General features: G+C 36.4%; 1 protein-coding gene across 6 annotated transcripts in view; it reads right to left on the bottom strand.

The window, feature by feature from the left end:
• Nucleotides 1-18,940, bottom strand: part of CDKL3 (cyclin dependent kinase like 3) — a 103,826-nt gene that overhangs the window by 60,868 nt on the left and 24,018 nt on the right. For 5 of the 6 annotated variants that reach the window (XR_015250158.1, XR_015250160.1, XR_015250161.1 and 2 more), the window contains exons 5-9: nt 13,047-13,159; nt 11,055-11,194; nt 5,404-5,492; nt 3,278-3,431; nt 2,840-3,163 (exon numbers count right to left, since the gene is read on the bottom strand). Coding sequence is in view for 1 of the 6 variants with exons in the window: in XM_086703985.1 (XP_086560111.1) it covers nt 2,840-3,163; nt 3,278-3,431; nt 5,404-5,492; nt 11,055-11,194; nt 13,047-13,159 (820 nt within the window). In the remaining 5 variants the exon portion in view is untranslated. The remainder of the gene's footprint in view (nt 1-2,839; nt 3,164-3,277; nt 3,432-5,403; nt 5,493-11,054; nt 11,195-13,046; nt 13,160-18,940) is intronic. The other variant, XR_015250162.1, reaches the window with a different exon arrangement.

Genomic DNA, 18,940 nt, shown 5'->3' with positions numbered 1-18,940 from the left:
AACGTTTATTTATTTTTGGGACAGAGAGAGACAGAGCATGAACGGGGGAGGGGCAGAGAGAGAGGGAGACACAGAATCGGAAACAGGCTCCAGGCTCTGAACCATCAGCCCAGAGCCCGACGCGGGGCTCGAACTCACGGACCGCGAGATCGTGACCTGGCTGAAGTCGGACGCTTAACCGACTGCGCCACCCAGGCGCCCCATGAAGCAAACTTTTAAAGATATATTGGATAATCTGAGAATACTAGTGTTGATCATGAGAAGCATAATCTTAACTTTTAATTTATAATCCTACTCATTGTACTCTGACTTTGACAAACTGCTTCAGTTCATTTTATTAATAATTTATTTTCCATTTACAAAATGATGTACTCTGGACACATTGAAAACCTGAGAACCCAGAACTCCAGAAATGTGTTACCTATTTTCACTCATTTGGCAACAGATGACAAAAAATCTGCTAAGTTAATGAACACTCTACCACAATGTAATATGTAGTATGCCACTGTGTGAATATATATTGTGCTTAATGACTTGCTTGCTCTTAGATAGATTTGTGTTGTTTTCATTTTTTATTATTATAAATAACATTATGTTTCAATTTTTAATAAGCTACTTCCCTATGTAAAACAGTAAGGCAATGAACTATACTGATTGCATTTTTCTTAAAAAAAATTTTTTTTTAATGTTTATTTATTTTTGCGAGAGAGAGTGTGTGAGCAGAGGAGGGGCAGAGAGAGAGGGAGACACAGAATCTGAAGCAGGCTCCAGGCTCTGAGCTGCCAGCACAGAGCCTGATGTGGGGCTCAAACTCGTGAACCGCAAGATCATGACCTGAGCTGAGGCTGGATGCCGTACCTACTGACCCACCCAGGTGCCCCACTGATTATATTTTTCTAGTGAAAAGTTTGATGTGTCTGTTTGGTAATTGCCTTTAATCTATAAATAAGATATTAAAAACACTTTGGGGGCAGTAAAAGACCAAAAAGTCTTGTGCCTTTTTTTTTAAGATTCTATTTTTTTTTAAACTAATCTCTACACACTACGTAGGGCTCGAACGTATGAACCAGAGGATCAAGAGTCACATGCTCTTCTGACTGAGCTAGCCAGGCACCCCAAGTCTGGTGACTTTTAAGGGTGAAAATCTTAACTTTTTTTGTGCAAGTCACACATTAAATACAGAAATCAAATTATAAGAAATTAACGAAAACTGAAAGCACTAAGGAAATGATGGCCTATTTTCATCTCAGGAGGGGAAAAAAAAAAAGCTAAAAGCACATTTTTTAAAATGTTGGAGCCCTAAATATAGAAAAAAGGATTGAATGGGGAGGGAGTCAAGGATAAAGTTTAAAAGAGGCCATATTTTAATGACTAGGTTCTTGCCTTACTTGAGTGGTACCTAATCCTCTTGCCTGCTATTAGACATAACCTGTACAATAGATTGTGAAGAAGTATGTCTCTTTTTCACTCTTTCAGTCAACCTATTATTTAAAAATGAAGGCAAAGTTATTAGAACTCCCCATAAGCACTTCTGTTTTAGCTTCAGTAATGAAGTGATATCATGGCAGTCTACAGTTTGAACACTGAGTGACAAAATGCAATCACATTGTGTAAATGCCAATTGATAGAAGTTGGTGAAAACAGAGCAGAGAACAACTTGCTCATGGCTAACATCAGTGGTAACAACCATGTTGTGGGCTCACTCCAGCTGGCCTACTTGGTTTCTTGTATTTGTTCTAAATCTGGATCTCTTAACTACTGGTTTCTGAATTTCTGAGCTTGGTTTCCAAGGCTGGCTTACAACCATGGTTATTGCAACTAGGGTTTTGGGGTCCTCTCAAGAACAAATGGGCTCTTGCTGTCTGTAGACTGTTGTACCTTTGGACTGACACAGAAACGTCCACTGGCCCACTGCTGCAGCCATTGAGCTTTACAACTTATAGCTCAAACCAGTCTGTTAGTATGGGCTTGGGATGCTGAATGTAGTCTCCTTCCTAACCCAGATTCATGGTAGTGTCCCTAAATTTAAAGGTTTTTTTTATTATTTTATTTTAGAGAGAAAGAAAGAACAGGAGCATGGGAGAGGACAGAGGAGGAGACAGACAGACAGACAGATAGACAGAGAATCCTAAGCAGGCTCCACACTCAGTGTGGAGATTGGTGCAGGGCTCCATCCCATGACACTGAGATCATGACCTGAGCCGAAATCAAGAGTTGGACACCCAATCAACTGAGCCACCCAGGTGCCTCTCCCTAAATTTAAAACTATCTCTGATGCCTTACTAAATAGACCCTTGCTATATACATCACACTGCCCTTGATTAACCAGACTCATGGTACCAGTCTTTCAATCTGTATCAGTAGCTAAATCTACAACTGGCCCAATATGTTGTTTTCCTCCCCAAATACTTGATCTTCAAAGGCTATTTGACTATAAACGATTATTTTCAACTATTCTCCTCCATTTAGAAAATCTGCTATGATACAGAAAAAAATGCTTACTTTGTTATACCAAGGCACATCAGTCCCAGAACCTAGGTCATATCACCTTTTTCTTCTTCAAATGGGAAGAAATTATCCTGAGGCTCTTGTTTTTAAAAGTGAGGTTTTTCCCAAAGGCATAAGTGGAAAATTAGACATCTATATAGGTAAGAAAAGTTAATTTCTCCTATGGCATTCTTAAGAAACACTCAGTAATGTCCTATTATTATAATTTCAATATATCCTCAAATTCAGTTTATATACAGACACTATGAACTTGATTCCTTGAAACACCTTTATATAGGAATGTTGTATCACTTAGGTTCATTTCCTTCTGCCTTTTTCTGTCACAACTCACCTTGGAGTGGGAAAGATTTGACTTGGGATTTGAAGCCACCAAATTACCGCTAGTTAGATTGATAGGTGGCATCATCATACTACCTCCAGCATGTGGATCATTTTTCATTCCATTAGAGTTAGTGCTGGGATTGACAGGGTTTGGTAGTTCACTGATTATAGATTTTGTGTCTTGAGATATAGTATGAACATTTTCAATTGCATCCTGTTGACAATGTCCACCTTCACACTCTGTCTTTTTTGATTCTAAGATATCTCCTTTTCCTCCTTTGACTTTAACAACTCTGACTTTGATCTCCTTGGGCCTTTTCTCTTTTTCCATTTCCTGGAATAGGAAATATCCAAACATCCAAAATCTGAGTCAGAAGAACAGTTATTTTTATCATTAGAGTGCTACTTATAATACAGTTATATTGGCCAGAAAGAGAATAGTCTTTACCTTTCCCAAAATTGGAGTACTTAACAGTGTATTGGTAGAAGTTGTTTTCCTTTCATCTTTCATAAGTTCATTTTCTTTAGAATTCTCTTTTGGCTTTATGAAGGAATTGACTTTTGCTTCTTGTAGTAATTTAGCTCTCAATTCTGGTATAAATCTGATAAAACAAGCAATTATCAACCAGTAATCTTTTATTTATATAAAGTATTTTATCTTTAATGTACCAGTTAATCAATTAATTTACGTGCTAACTACAGCATAAATAAGTTATTAAAAATGCATGTGTGCCAAGAGATGGTACAATATTTATTTAATACAAATGGCTTCCTGGTAAAGATAAATCTTCCAAAAATTTTGGCATGGGAATTTACTATATAAAACTTTTAGAAAACTTTACTCAATAAAATTATTTTTTTAATTTTCATAAATGTATTATTCTTTCCAAGGAAAACCCAAACCATTTTGTCCTTTTTGTGTTTCTTCAAAGTAACAGTACTTAAAAGATGAACTAATTAGTTTCTGAAATCTTAGTCTGGAGAAATATTTTTAGTACAAAATGTAACAGAATACATCAATGTTGAAGGGGGATGATTTTGGTTTTAGTTTGATTTTTTTATGTTACTTATTTTTTAATAGAAAACCATTCACATGGCTCAAAACGTAAAAGGCTGTATTGAAAAGTCTCCTTCCTACCCTGCCCCTGAGTTGCACAGTTCCCCTCCCTGAAGCAGCTATTATTATCACTTTGGAGAAATTTTATTTTATTTATTTTTTTAAGTGGCTCTACACACAATTGGGTTTGAACTCACCCCCCAAGTTCAAAAGTCACATCCTCCACCAACTGAGCCAGCCAGGTGTCCCCTAGTTTGTGGAAACTTTAAAATACCATTCCATGAGTAAATTCTTCCCTAGTTCAACCCAATCTTGACAGGGCTGGGCAGGGCACATGTCTAGTAAAGGGGAGTGTGAAGAGATGAAGAAAATAAACAGTGTGATTCATTTGGCTGAATAAGAAAATGTCATACTCCTGCCAAAACTCCTTTGCATTGCAGAAGGCTCTGTGAAAGGGAGAGGTCACTTATCAAAGGAAAAGGTCTTCTCCAAACATTTTCTGAGAATTCGATCATTGGAATTCAAGAACTTTCACCCCATCATGCTAAAATCCTAGTATCTAAGTATCCAGGAGAAATCAACTTGGTCTATGGAGAAGTGATATAAAGCAACTTTTTAATTCAATAACTGGCACTTTTTTCATCAATGGATTTTCAATATACCTTCTTTACATTTTTTATTTTATATTAAAATTCTTAAAATGCTTCAAGTTCTAAGTACTCTAAAGGATTCTCTCTTCTTTGCTTTTTTCTATTATAGTATATCTTCAATGGCAGTTCCTGGAACTTTCCATGCCTAATCTTAAATTCATCACATTTTCAAATGATGTCCATATTTTCTGACCTCACATCCAAAGACCAACTGAATGACTCTGCAATTAAAGAAAAAATTCTTCTTTCAAAGCCCAAATAGAAAACAGTGGGTTTTCTTTTAAAGAAATACAGCTGATTTATAAATATACACTGTCATTATATGTTACATATACAATGTTGGACACAGAAGGACTAGAGGCATGGTCCCTACGTTCCAGAAATTTCCATTTTGGTAGGGAGAATATGACAACAGGGACTGCAATAGAGAATAAATAAAGCAGAGGGAAAAAAATCATTCGGGAAATAAATGCCAACTATAACATATAGATCAGAGAAGCTGTCAGAAGAGGAAAAACCAGACCATTCTGAGTCAGAGGTCCAAATGGGAATAAAGTTAAACAGTACTGATTGTTTATTTACTATCTTCTGGCCTATAATTGCCATTGAAAATGTGTGTAAAGAGCTTAGCATACTGCCTAGGACATAGTAACTGTAATGAATGTTAACTACAATTATTTTTATTACAATTTTCATCGTAACACCTGTGAGCCTACCATATACCTAGTCAATAGCGAGGAACTCAGTAAAGTTTTTGTTAAATTGAATTTTCTGTGTGTGTAACATTAACCTATGCAGCAATTCTCATGCTACTAAAACTTCCTAATATAAAACACTATAAAGTCCATAATCACTCGACATGCTTACTTTTCTATAAATCCATCTCTAGTAAAATACTCATGATGCAAAAGATCAGTTGACGATGTCCTCTCAGCAGGATCAATTTGTAAACAAGCCTAGAAAATGAAAAAAAAAAAAAGATTCTAACATTAATAAGTTTCTAACAGGGCTCTATAAGGTAAAAATTAAATTGACCTATGTAGAAGTTAACTAATTACCCAGAGCTAAAAAGATTCTTAAGAAGATGGAATTAGACCTTAGAAATTTCTGACAGTGAGTTCTGACCATTTATTTCCCTAAGAAATTTGTACTTGTAAAGCATTATTACAGGTTAAACGTCCTATGATTCTAGCCAAAACAGAAGTCGGTTTGTTTCAGCTGCAATTAGCAGAAATTAATTTGTTCTTTTTGATCCTCTTATCAGCACCATAAGGTGAAAAGTTCATGGATTATTATTTCCCTTTTACAGTACTAGAAGCATAATTAGTGATTTACCATATGAGGATTTTAACTCATTGTCTGAATCCTAATCCAGTGCTCTTCCTATAATACGACTTCACAAACCTTCAAGCACTCAAATCTTTCAATAATCCATTATAAGAACAGCTCTTTTCTCTTACCCTATTTTGAGAATATTTCAACTGAATAGAGATTTAAAAAAAAAACCCACAAAACAAAAACAGGTGATAGAAGTAATAGTTTTAAAAATAAGTTGAAAGGAGCCTGGGTAGCTCAGTGGGTTAAGCATCCAGCTTCGCTCAGGTCATGATCTCATGGCTCATGGGCTCGAGTCCCTCACTGGGCTCTGTGCTGACAGCTCAGAGCCTGGAGCCTACTTCAAATTCTGTGTCTCCCTCTCTCACTGCCCCTCCCCTGCTCATACTCTGTCTCTCTCTCTGTGTATCTCTCTCAAATATAAATAAATATTTTTTAAAAATTAATCATTTAAAAATAAGTCGAACATAAGAAATCTTTATATGGTTGTAAATAGAAGATATTTTTACCAAAATATTAATGATAGAATTTGAATAAAATTCATTTGCATCATAATTTTCATTCTTCCTTTTAAAAAAGGCAAAGAATAATAATAATTGGTAACTTTTATTGATGTTTACTGTGTGCCACACAACACTCCACCTAGCTTTTTCCTATTATTTGATCCCAGCAACAACCCTACAAGGTATATATTATTACTCCCATTGCACAGATAAAGAGACTGAGGCCCAGAGAAATCAATTTGTCTAAGATCTAATAAATAAAAGTGTAATTAAAATCCAGAAAAACGAAGGTAATTGAATATAATATTACCTTTTCATTTATGTCCAAATATGTATGTTTAAAGTGACTCACAAAAAAAAGTTGTAAAGATCTGCTATACAACAATAAGAATATAGCTAATGTATAGCTATACTATACATTTTGAAATTTGGTAAGAGGGTAGATTTCATATTATGCATTTTTTACTGTAATAAAAATATATTGGGTCACAAAGCAAAACTGAATTCATTATCCACTTTATGATGCGGGAATACCCATACCCTTAAAACTGCAACTAGTTAAAAATATATACTTATTTTAGAGTGTAACAGTAATCTGTCAATAAAATTTATTAAGAAAAATGTTAAAAAGTCTTCCCAAGTCATAGCCTATTAGAGGTAGACTAAATTAGTCCTTCTCTGAATAATATAACCAGAAAATTTAAATCTATGCCCTAGTTTGGAAAATGTAAAATATGATACTTTGAGAAACAGACTGGCAGTTTCATTAAAAATCAAACATACACATACCTTAAACCCACCCACCATTTCAGTCTTAGATATTTACTCAAGAGAATAAAACTATACATCTACACAAAGACATATACATGAATGTTCATAGCAATTTTATTACAGCCAAAAATAGGAAACAACCCAAAACAAGGGAATAGATTAATAATTGCTACAGATCCATACAATGGACTACTACTCAGCAATAAAAAGGAATCAACTACTGATACACACAAAGCCATGAATGAATCTCTAAACCATAATGCTGAGTTGAAGAGTACATACTATGTAATTCCATGTACATTTATTCTAGAAAATGTGAACTAATCTACAGTGACAGAAAGCAACTCAGAGGTTGTCTGGGAACTGAAATGATGGGAAAGATAGATTGTAAAAGGACAAAAGGACATTTTGTAGGGTGATGGAAATGTTAGATATCTTGATTGTGGTGGTGGTTTCATAGGTGTATACACCTATCAAAACTCATCAAATTGCAAATTTTAAGTATGTGTAGTTTACTGTATATAAATTATGTCACAATAAAGTTGCTTACAAAATTTAAATCTAGGAAATGATACATGCTTTGCCCAAATATTAAGATGTATTTTAAAGTTGCAATAGTCGGGGCACCTGACTGGCTCAGTCAGTGGAGCATGTTACTCTTGATCTCAGGGTTCTGAGTTAAAGTCATATGTTGAGTATAGAGATTACTTAAAAATAAAACCTAAAATAAAATAAAAGTGGGAAGGAGTAATTAAAAACAAAAATAAAGTTACAATAATCAATTAAACTGGTACTTACACTAGACTAAAGAAAGAAATCAATGAAATAGAAACAGACCCAAGCATGTATAAGTATTTTGTCTATGATAAATGTGGCAAACCAAGTCACAGGATTATTCAAGTTGAAGAAAAATATTTACAACATATATGATAAAGACTAATATGCTTATTACTTCACAAATCTATATGAAAAAAGATAGTCTAATTGACAGTTTAATCATTCTTAAATATTGTTTATATTATTTCTTTTTTTTTTTTTTCCAACGTTTTTATTTATTTTTGGGACAGAGAGAGACAGAGCATGAACGGGGGAGGGGCAGAGAGAGAGGGAGACACAGAATCGGAAACAGGCTCCAGGCTCTGAGCCATCAGCTCAGAGCCCGACGCGGGGCTCGAACTCACGGACCGCGAGATCGTGACCTGGCTGAAGTCGGACGCTTAACCGACTGCGCCACCCAGGCGCCCCATTGTTTATATTATTTCTATAGATTTATATTATATATTATATACTAATAATTTTTCATTATTATGGCCAATTTATATTTTATTATATTAATAATAAAGGTAATATATTCAACCTTTCCTGTAATCATATAACTGCAACTAAAAAAAAGATGCTATTTTAAACTTATTAAATCGGCAAATATTTTGTAATGCCTAGCTGGCTCAGTCAGTGGAGTATGTGACCCCTGATCTTGAGGTTATGAGTTTGAGCGCCACATTGAGTATAGGCGTTACTTTTGAAAAATAGGCAAATAGGAGAATGTGGGTGTCGCAGTCAGTCGAGCATCAGACTCTTGATTTTGGCTCAGGTCATGATCCCAGGGTTGTGGGATCGAGCCCCATGTCAGGCTCCACACTGGGTATGGAACCTGCTTAAGATTCTCTCTCCCTCTCTCTTTGCTCCTCCCCTGCTCATGCTCTCTCTCTCTTAAAATAATAAATAAACATTTTTTAAACAATAAAAAATAGGCAAATATTTTAAAAACTGTAATATCCAATGTTAGATTGAGAGTGGGAATTTATATCCAATGCTGCTTGGGAGTACTTGAGTATAAATCAGTAAAACCTTTCTGGGGGAAAATATAGAACAATATATCAAAACTTCTGAAAAATGGGGCGCTTGGGTGGCTCAGTCGGTTAAGCAGCCGATCTCAGCTCGGGTCATGATCTCACGTTTCATGGATTCGAGCCCTACATCAGGCTCTGTGCTGACAGCTCAGAGCCTGGAGCCTGCTTTGGATTCTGTGTCTCCTTCTCTCTCTGTCCCCCCCCCACCCCCCCCACTCATGCTCTGTCTCTGACTGAGTCTCTCCCTCAAAAATAAACATTAAAAAAAATCTTTTTTTTTAATTCTGAAAAAGTGTAAACCCTGTGGCCCGCTAATCATAATTCTAGGAATTTATCCTAAAAAATAATAAAATAAGTTCAAAAAGACATATTTAAAAGATGTTCACTAGGCTGCCTGGGTGGCTTAGTCACATGAGCATCTGACTGTTAATTTTGGCTCAAATTATGATCTCATGGTTTCAGGGGAATCCAGCCCCACACTGGGCTCTGTGCTGATGGTGGGAAGCCCGCTTGGGTTTCTTTCTCTCCCTCTCTCTGCCTCTCCCCTGCTCATACTTTCTTGCTCTCAAAATAAATAAAGATTTCAAAATTAATTAATTAATTAATTAATTCAATAAAAGACATTCACTAAAGCATCTTTACCAATAGTGACAGAGAAAACCTGAAAACAAATGTTCAAAATTGTAGGATCAGTTAAACAAACTATATTATAGTCATACAGTGGAATACCATGTAACCATTGAAAATTATGATATAGTTCCATATTTACTGAGATGGTTACATAACAAACAGGTCACACAACACTGTGTGAAGTATGACATCTTTTAAAAAGCATAAATTTCTATGCATGTATTTGGTTGACAAAAGCCTAGAAGTATGTAAATCAAAATATCAACAGTAATTTTTCCAGATTGTGGGAAAACCTTAACTTCTCCTTTTTGTTTATCATGTATTTTCTACTTTTTCTATAATCATTACGTATTCTTTGTAGAATTAAAACTATGATATATAAAATAAATTCAATTGAAAAGGTAGTAAATAAATCTGATTCTTACGAAATTCTAGTTCTCTCCAGATACCAATGAAATCATTTTTTCCTTTAAAAATAGTCTTTAGATGTTACATATCATACGGTTAGTAAGTTTACCTAAATAGCAAAAGCAACAATTAATATTAACATTTGTTGATAGTTTATCAAAGGCCCTGTGCTCAGAACATTTTCACCATTACCTCATTTAATTCTGCAGCCCCAGAAAATGAAGACTGTTAAAGCTGTTTTATAGCCCAGTAAACTGGGGCACAGAGATTAAGTGACTTTCCCAAGGTTACAGAGCTAATTAGTGACACAGCTGAGTTTTAGTCTATGTGATTCCAGAGCCCCTTCTGATAAACACTACACCATATTTGCTTTGAAATTTAGGTAACCACTTTTTTTAAAGGGCTATACATCAGAAATAAGATACCTCATTTGACCTGGGAAAGGAAATTGGCTGGATAGAAAAAATAAACAGAAGCAGATTTAACTTTCCACAGTAAATTCTCTAACTTTTTGAATTTTGTACTGAGTATATTGGCATATTTATTACCGAGTTTAAAATAAAATTTAAATTTTAAAATAATTAGAAAGTGCTATACAGTATAATGTTTTTGTTTTCTTCAAATTCAGGGTGAATTTATAAAATTAAAACTGCAGCTGCCAATGCCTTGTAGATATCTTACGATACCAGTGTACAAGGAACAGATCCCTAACTTGGGTAGACTGGCTGTTAAAAGGTGGTGATAAACACTGCAAGTCCTTTGAATTTTTCCAGTTTATCCCTAATTATCATTAAAATTGGGATAAACTAAAAATAATGGATAGGATTATCCTAGGGAGCTTTCAGTTTTATAGTCTATGAATCTTAATTTCTCTGGACTAAAGACATAAAGACAGAGGAATATAGTGACTGTTAACAGTTAACATTACGAATCCTTTTGGAATTTCATTAAAGTAATATCCTAAAACTGTATTATAATTTATGCAAATTTCCCCAAAATATGTCCTTAATTCTTAACCTACATGAACTATATCTGCCAACAATCCATTTAGCTTTGGGTATTTTTTTCTTGCATTTTTGGGGTGTTGAACTTGAGGAAGGACCACCCCAGCAAAAATGGGACTCTTGGAAAAGATATTCTGTAAATGAGGTGTCAAATTGCCTGGAAAGAAAAAAAAATATGAGTATAAGAAAGCAAGGAAATTAATCTAAAATCAAAATAAATTGCTATGTGACTTGCATTAAATTACTAAAAAGGGAGAATAACAATTATGTTAATTTTTTAAGGTTGAAGAAAGCACTATCTGAATACAGCGTAAAAGTTCATAAGTTTCCCCAGTAATCTGTTGATAGCAGGTAAGCAGTAGAAAATTTAAAACCACCAGGTTCGTTTTCATTTCCCAAATTATAAGACATAATATATGATGCTATCAAGAAAAGCGCAAACTTTTACATATTTCCATATGGGCATCTAAATAGCTTAACTAACAAGTGTTCGTCAGCAAAGCCTTACTCAAAACAGCTAAAATACCTAAATTATTTAGAAATAGCAATATTGCAAAGAAGAAACAAGGCTATGGAGTAGTAGTAGAATGGAAAGAACCATAAACAGCAGTGGAGAAAGCTAAGTTCTAGCGCCAATTTTGCTATAACTAGGGCTGTGCACTTGGGCAAATCTCTTTCCTTTCTATGCTTCAGTTTCCTTATCTGTAAAAGGACAAAAGTAATCCTATCATCTCTAGGGTTTTTTTCTAACATTAATCTAATAACGAGAACTTTAAAGATGACCCAAAAAAGTATGATGCTCTAAGACTCTGAACTAAATCTTTAATTAATATTTATCCAGATTTCATGATTTTTATGGTTGCTCACAGTATCTTCTTCATGATCTGTAATTACATGTTTATGTATAGCCTCTCTACCACAAAAGGGGCTCCTCAAACTCCTCATTCAGAAATATATAAAAAAACAAATCATTGAAACTCCATGAGCAAGGCTAACCATCAAAATGTTTGGATAGTCAAGGCAGATCATCATAATTCAGCTCTCATCAAGTGTATTTTTAATTACTTTTTTAATTTAATAAAAATTTAATGTTTATTTATTTTTGAGAGAGAGGCAGAGACAGAGTGCAAGCAGGGGAAGGACAGAGAGAGAGAAAGACACAGAATCTGAAGCAGGCTCCAAGTTCTGAGCCATCAGGCACAGAGCCCACCAAAGGGCTTGAACTCACAAATTGTGAGATCATGACCTGAGCTGAAGCCGGACGCTTAACCAACTGAGCCACCCAGGCACCCCTCAGCAAATGTATTTTTGAATAAGTTATTTAGGTACCTGGTTATTTATTGTGGCTAAAAAAAAAAAAATTCTCAGTAACTTTCTATCTCCAACTACTTTAAAAGACATCTAAATCAACTCTATTATTTAAAAGTCCTCTTTCAGAGATGCAAATATTTGTAGAAGCCAAAACTTTAGAACAACTTTCAGACAATTTGAAGTAGTTTCCTACTGTACTATTTTTCTTACTATCAATCATTAGCAAATGTCTTAGCTACTTACATCCTAGCAAAGAAAATATTATTTACAAAAACAGAGAATTTTCTACTTTCTTTATCAGCCCAAGGCTTCCACTTGCTGCCATCTACCAAAACAATATGCTTCCCTGTTCTTTTTTTTTATTTTTTATTTTTTAAATTTTTTTTTTCAACGTTTGTTTATTTTTGGGACAGAGAGAGACAGAGCATGAACGGGGGAGGGGCAGAGAGAGAGGGAGACACAGAATCGGAAACAGGCCCCAGGCTCCGAGCCATCAGCCCAGAGCCCGACGCGGGGCTCGAACTCACGGACCGCGAGATCGTGACCTGGCTGAAGTCGGACGCCTAACCGACTGCGCCACCCAGGCGCCCCTATGCTTCCCTGTTCTTATAAAGAAAAAACTGAATCTGAATATCAAGCAGACGTGATCTGGCAATATCTATTTCAGGCATTTAACAGTATATTTCAGTAGTACCTACCTACTTTTAAAACAATTTTATGAAGTAAATCCAAATCAGAGCTGCTAGGAAGATAGGGATTTCCAGTGGCCATCTCAATGATCATACAACCTAAAGCCCAGATATCTACAGGTCTGAAACAACAAGAATAAGTTGCTTTTTCATGGAGAAATACATACCTTTTCTAAAAAAATTTTTAAATAAAGTTGCAGCCAAAGAAAAAAGAATAGTTAAGTGGTATCACCTATAAATTTTCACCTTAGTATCGTAACCCAACTTTAGGATATATATAAACATTATCACATTTTATTAATAATATTAAATAGCTTATATTTAAATCACATGAGAAGCCATGTAGTAGTCCAGATGAAAAGTAACTATAATTCTAAAATTGTTTCAAATACTTATATAAGGACATTATGATAAATGGTTTATTAATTAGAATAATTGAATACCAAGATCATCTTGTTTTTTAAGGAATATAAAAAATCTTAAATATTTTACCATTTACATTTACTTATCTTAAGGTGTTGTGAGTCATTCATAATTCCAACATTTTCCCATTAATCAGTTTTTCTTTTAAGTTTACTTATTTATTTTGAGCAAGTGAGTGCAAGCAGGGGGAGGGGGCAGAGACAGAGAGAGAATCCCAAGCAGGGGCTAGGGGCTCCATCCCACAAACTGTCATGACCTGAGCTAAGATTAAGAGTTGGACACTTAACCAACTGAGCTACCCAGGCGCCCCCGACATAACCAGTTTTTAAAAGATAGTTTATATTACGAAGACTTTTAAACAGATAAAAAGCAGCCCTATCTCACATTCAGAAGAAATATAAACACTACAGTGAGGGGGTACCTGGGTGGCTCAGTTGGCTAAGTGTCCGACTTCAGCTCAGGTCATGATCTCGTGGTCTGTGAGTTCGAGCCCTGCATTGGGCTCTGTGCTGACAGCTCAGAGCCTGGAGCCTGCTTTGGATTCTGTGTCTCCCTCTCTTGCTCTGCCCCTCCTCCACTCATGCTCTGTCTCTCTCTCTGTGTCTCAAAACTAAAATAATAATAATAATAAAAATTTTTAAAAAACGCTACAGTAAGATATATCTTTCTCTAATCCAATTGATAAAAATTATAAGATTCAGTAACTGCTGTATCGGTAAAGCTATGGAAAATGAATACTCCCATGTACTGTTTTGGGAGTGTAAACTATACTTATTTGAAGGGAAAATTGGCAAGTTATCAAAATAAAAAATGTACATACTTTTGGGGCACCTGGGTGGCTCAGCTGGTTAAGCAACTCACTCTCAATTTTGGCTCAGGTCTTGATTGCATGGTTGTGAGATGAAGCCCTGCATTGAGCTCTGCATTGGGCATGGAGTCTACTTGAGATTCTCATTCTCCTTCTACCCCGCCTCCCCCCAACTCCTGCTCATTCTCTCTCTCTCTCTCCCCTTCTCAAAAAAAGGAAAAAAAAAATGTACATACTTTTGACCAACTTTATTCCTAGGAATTTATACAAAGATCTGCCCACACTTGAACACAAAGATAAATGATAAAAGATAAATAATAAGCACTATTTGTGGTAGAAAAAAAATGGAAACAACCTAAACATCCATCAACAGAAGAAAGGCTATGTAAAATTTTGTATAATACACAACAAAATATTATTCACCTGTTTAAAAAGATAAGGTATGTGATAATATAAAGTGATTCTGGGGTGCCTGGGTGGTTCAATCAATTAAGCATCCGACTATATATTTCAGCTTAGGTCATGATCTCACAACTCATGGAATCAAGCCCTGAGCCACTGCTTCGGATTCTCTCTCCTCTCTCTGTTCTTCCCCCTGCTCATATGCTTGCTCGCTCGCTCTCTCTCAAAATGAATATTTTAAAAAAAATTTTTAATAAAAATTAAACAAAAATAAAGTGATCTCCAGGAGGGGCCCCTGAGTGGCTCAGGGGAAAGAGCATGCAACTCTTCATCTCAGGGTCATGACTTCAAGCCCCATGCTGGGTGAACAGATAAATAAATAAATATTTAAAAAAAATTTTTAAGTGATCTCCAAGATAAACTCTCAAGTGAAAAAAGCAAAATTCAGTAAAGAAATCCTGGAAGATCTATATAAATGGAGAAATATTGTATATTCATGAATAGGAAGACTCAATATTGTCAAAATTTCAGTTCTTCCCAACTTGATCTATAGATTCGGTGCAATCCCAGTCAAAATCCAATTTGGATACCACCAAACTGATTCTAAAGTTTATATTGTTGGGATACTTGGGTGGCTCAGTCAGTTGAGCCTCCAACTTCAGCTCAGGTCATTATCTCGTGGTTCGTGAGTTCGAGCCCCATGTTGGGCTCTGTGCTGACAGCTCAGAGACTGAAGCCTGCTTTGGATTCTATGTCTCCCTCTCTCTCTGCCCCTCTGCCACTCACGCATGCGTGTTCTCTGTCTCTCTCTCTCTTTCTCAAAAATAAATAAATATTTAAAAAATTTAAGTAATATTTAAATTTATATTGTTTATACATAGTTTAAAAAAGAGACACCATGCTCAAAATTGAGTCACTTGTGCTAAGCCCACATCACCAAACTGAAGCTTAATACTTAACTTAATTTGCTTCAACTTATCCCAGAAATGGGATATTAAACTAGTCAGTCTGGAATTACCTGATCAGCACTCCTGAATGCTGCCTGAGTTTCTGCCAGACAGAACCCTGCCATTCTCTAAAGGAAGGTGAAAAATAATCTATTCTTTCCTAGTAACTTCCTTGCCTTGCCCTCTTTTGCCTATGTAAGTCTTCCTATTTTGTACAGCCCTTTGGTGTGCCTTTCTATCTGCTAGATGGAATGCTGCCTGATTCACAAATTGTTGAATAGAGCCATTGAAATTTTTTTTTAAATTTTTTTTCAACGTTTTTATTTATTTTTGGGACAGAGAGAGACAGAGCATGAACGGGGGAGGGGCAGAGAGAGAGGGAGACACAGAATCGGAAACAGGCTCCAGGCTCTGAGCCATCAGCCCAGAGCCTGACGCGGGGCTCGAACTCACGGACCGCGAGATCGTGACCTGGCTGAAGTCGGACGCTTAACCGACTGCGCCACCCAGGCGCCCCTGAAATTTTTTTAATGTTTTTTTAAATTTATTCTTGAGAGAGAGAGAGACAGACAGAGCATGAGCGAGGGAGGGGCACAGAGAGAGCGGGACCCAGAATCCAAAGCAGGCTCCAGGCTCTGAGCTATCAGCACAGAGCCTGATGCAGGGCTTGAACCCACAAGCGGTGATATCATGACCTGAGCCAAAGTCAGACGCTCAACCGACTGAGCCACCCAGGCACTCCGAGCCATTAAGATCTTTAACTTTTACTCAGCTGAATTTTGGTTTTTAACAATATGGTAAGGCAATAGACCAGAAGAGCCAACACAATGTTGAAGAACAAAGTCAGAGGAAAGATACCCCTTAACTTCAAGACATATTATAAAGCTACAATAATCAAGACACTGGTATTGGTGAAAGAATAAACAGATGAAGAGAACAGAATAGAGTCCAGAACTAGACTCACAAGAATAACTAAACTTTGACAGAGGAGAAAAGATGATTTAAACTGACAAAGGAGAAAGGACAATCCAGCAGAGAAAGGAAAATCTTCAACAAATGATACTAGAACAACTAGACATCTATATATGGGGGAAAAAAAGAAGCTAGACACAGATCTTAACATTTTCACAAAAATTAACTCAGAATGGATCACAGATATAAAAATTATATACAAAACTATAAAACTTCTAGACAATAATATAGGAAAAAATCTAGATGATCTTGGGTTAGGTGATGAGTGTTTTTTTTAAGATTTTTAAAATGTTTTTTATTATTTTTGAGAAAGAGAGATATAGCATGACCGGGGGGGGAGGGGGTGGGGGGCAAAGAGAGAGGGAGACACAGAATCCAAAGCAGTCTCCAGGCTCCAAGCTGTCAGCACAGAGCCCGATGTGGAATTTGAACTCAGGACTGTGAGATCATGACCTGATCTGAAGTCAGACGCTTAACCAGCTGAGCCACCCAAGGTGCCCCTGAACTGTACAATTTAAATGGGTGAATTTTATGGTATGTGACTCATATCTCAAAAAAATTGTTGTAACAAAAGTGTAGATTAAACTAAGTAGATGCACTTATGGAAGTAGATAAAACTGTAAAGAAATACGAGGAACTGAATATAATAAAAATCAACAAGATGGTTACTTTTGGGATAAGGGAGAGTGATAAAATTGGAACAGGGAACATGGAGGGCCTTCAGGGGGGCAGAAAAATTCTATTTTTTTATTCAAGTGTAATTAATATATATTAGTTTCAAGTGTATAATGTGATTCAACAATCCTATACACTATACACTACTCATTGCTCATCATAAGTGTTTCTTAATCCCCTTCACCTATTTCAGCTAATCCTTAACTCCAAAATTCTATTTTTTGATCTGTTGCTAAGACTGTACATTTGTTGTGCTGGATTTTTTGTATCTCTGTGTTGTTTCACAATAAAACGATTTTTTTTTTTAAAAGATGCACTAGTGGGGCGCCTGGGTGGCGCAGTTGGTTAAGCGTCCGACTTCAGCCTGGTCACGATCTCGCGGTCCGTGAGTTCGAGCCCCGCGTCGGGCTCTGGGCTGAATGCTCAGAGCCTGGAGCCTGTTTCCGATTCTGTGTCTCCCTCTCTCTCTGCCCCTCCCCCGTTCATGCTCTGTCTCTCTCTGTCCCAAAAAATAAATAAAAAACGTTGAAAAAAAATTAAAAAAAAAAAAAAGATGCACTAGTAAATTTATTTCAGACATAACGTGAAGTCCCATAGAAGCCAAATTTACCACATACAAGTCACCAATTTTGGCTCTGTGGAATACAAGAGATTATACCTGTTCTCAAGGAACTTATCTTTCAGCAGGAAGCATTTTTTTTTTAATTTTTTTTTAACGTTTAGTTATTTTTGAGACAGAGAGAGACAGAGCATGAACGGGGGAGGGGCAGAGAGAGAGGGAGGCACAGAATCCGAACCAGGCTCCAGGCTCTGAGCTATCAGCCCAGAGCCCGACGTGGGGCTCGAACTCACGGACCTCGAGATCGTGACCTGAGTCGAAGTCGGACGCTTAACCAACTGAGCCACCCAGGCGCCCCAGGAAGCATTTTTTTTTTAAAAGCTAGAACTAGATCATATTAGTATTAACTGGCACAAAATTTACACACAATGAACAAGAAGATTTAGAAGGGGATATGATTTGGGGGCAAGGGTTAGGAATAGCAGGTGCATGAGAAAAGGAATTTAAGATATCATGAAGAGAGGGTAAAACTGGGACACAGATCTTATGGGGCTACACTTATTGAGTATTTATTATATTTTAATCTTTTTCATTCATTTAGTCATTTGATTCTCACCACAAACCTATGAAGCTTGTCCTATTATTATTTCCATTATACAGATAAAGTAACTGAGGCACAGAGATGGTGTACGTAGGGATCAGTGGGAAGTATAGTTGAAAAGGTACTTAGGGGTGCGTGGGTGGCTCAGTCGGTTAAGTGTCCGACTTCGGCTCAGGTCATGACCTCACAGTTTGTGAGTATGAGCCCCACGTCAGGCTCTGTGCTGACAGCTCAGAGCCTAGGGCCTGCTTCAGATTCTGTGTCTTCCTCTCTGTCTGCCCTTCCGCAGCTGTGTTCTGTCTCTCTCTCTCTCTCAAAAATAAATAAACATTAAAACAAATTTTTTTTTAAAGAAAAGGTACTCAGGAATGACCTTGGGCCAGTTAGTTTACCTGTGTTTTATATCCTTTCATTTTAAATGGGGATGATGAGGAGGATGGGCAAAATGGGTGAAGGGTAGTAGGAGATACAGACTTCCAGTTACAAAATGATTAAGTCACAGGAATAAAAGGCACA

Source organism: Puma concolor, chromosome A1 (genome assembly GCF_028749965.1).
Source record: "Puma concolor isolate L17-30 chromosome A1, mPumCon1.1.hap2, whole genome shotgun sequence".
NCBI lineage: Eukaryota > Metazoa > Chordata > Mammalia > Carnivora > Felidae > Puma > Puma concolor.
Note: the sequence above shows the minus strand (reverse complement) of the source record. Positions and strands in the feature narration are given on the sequence as shown.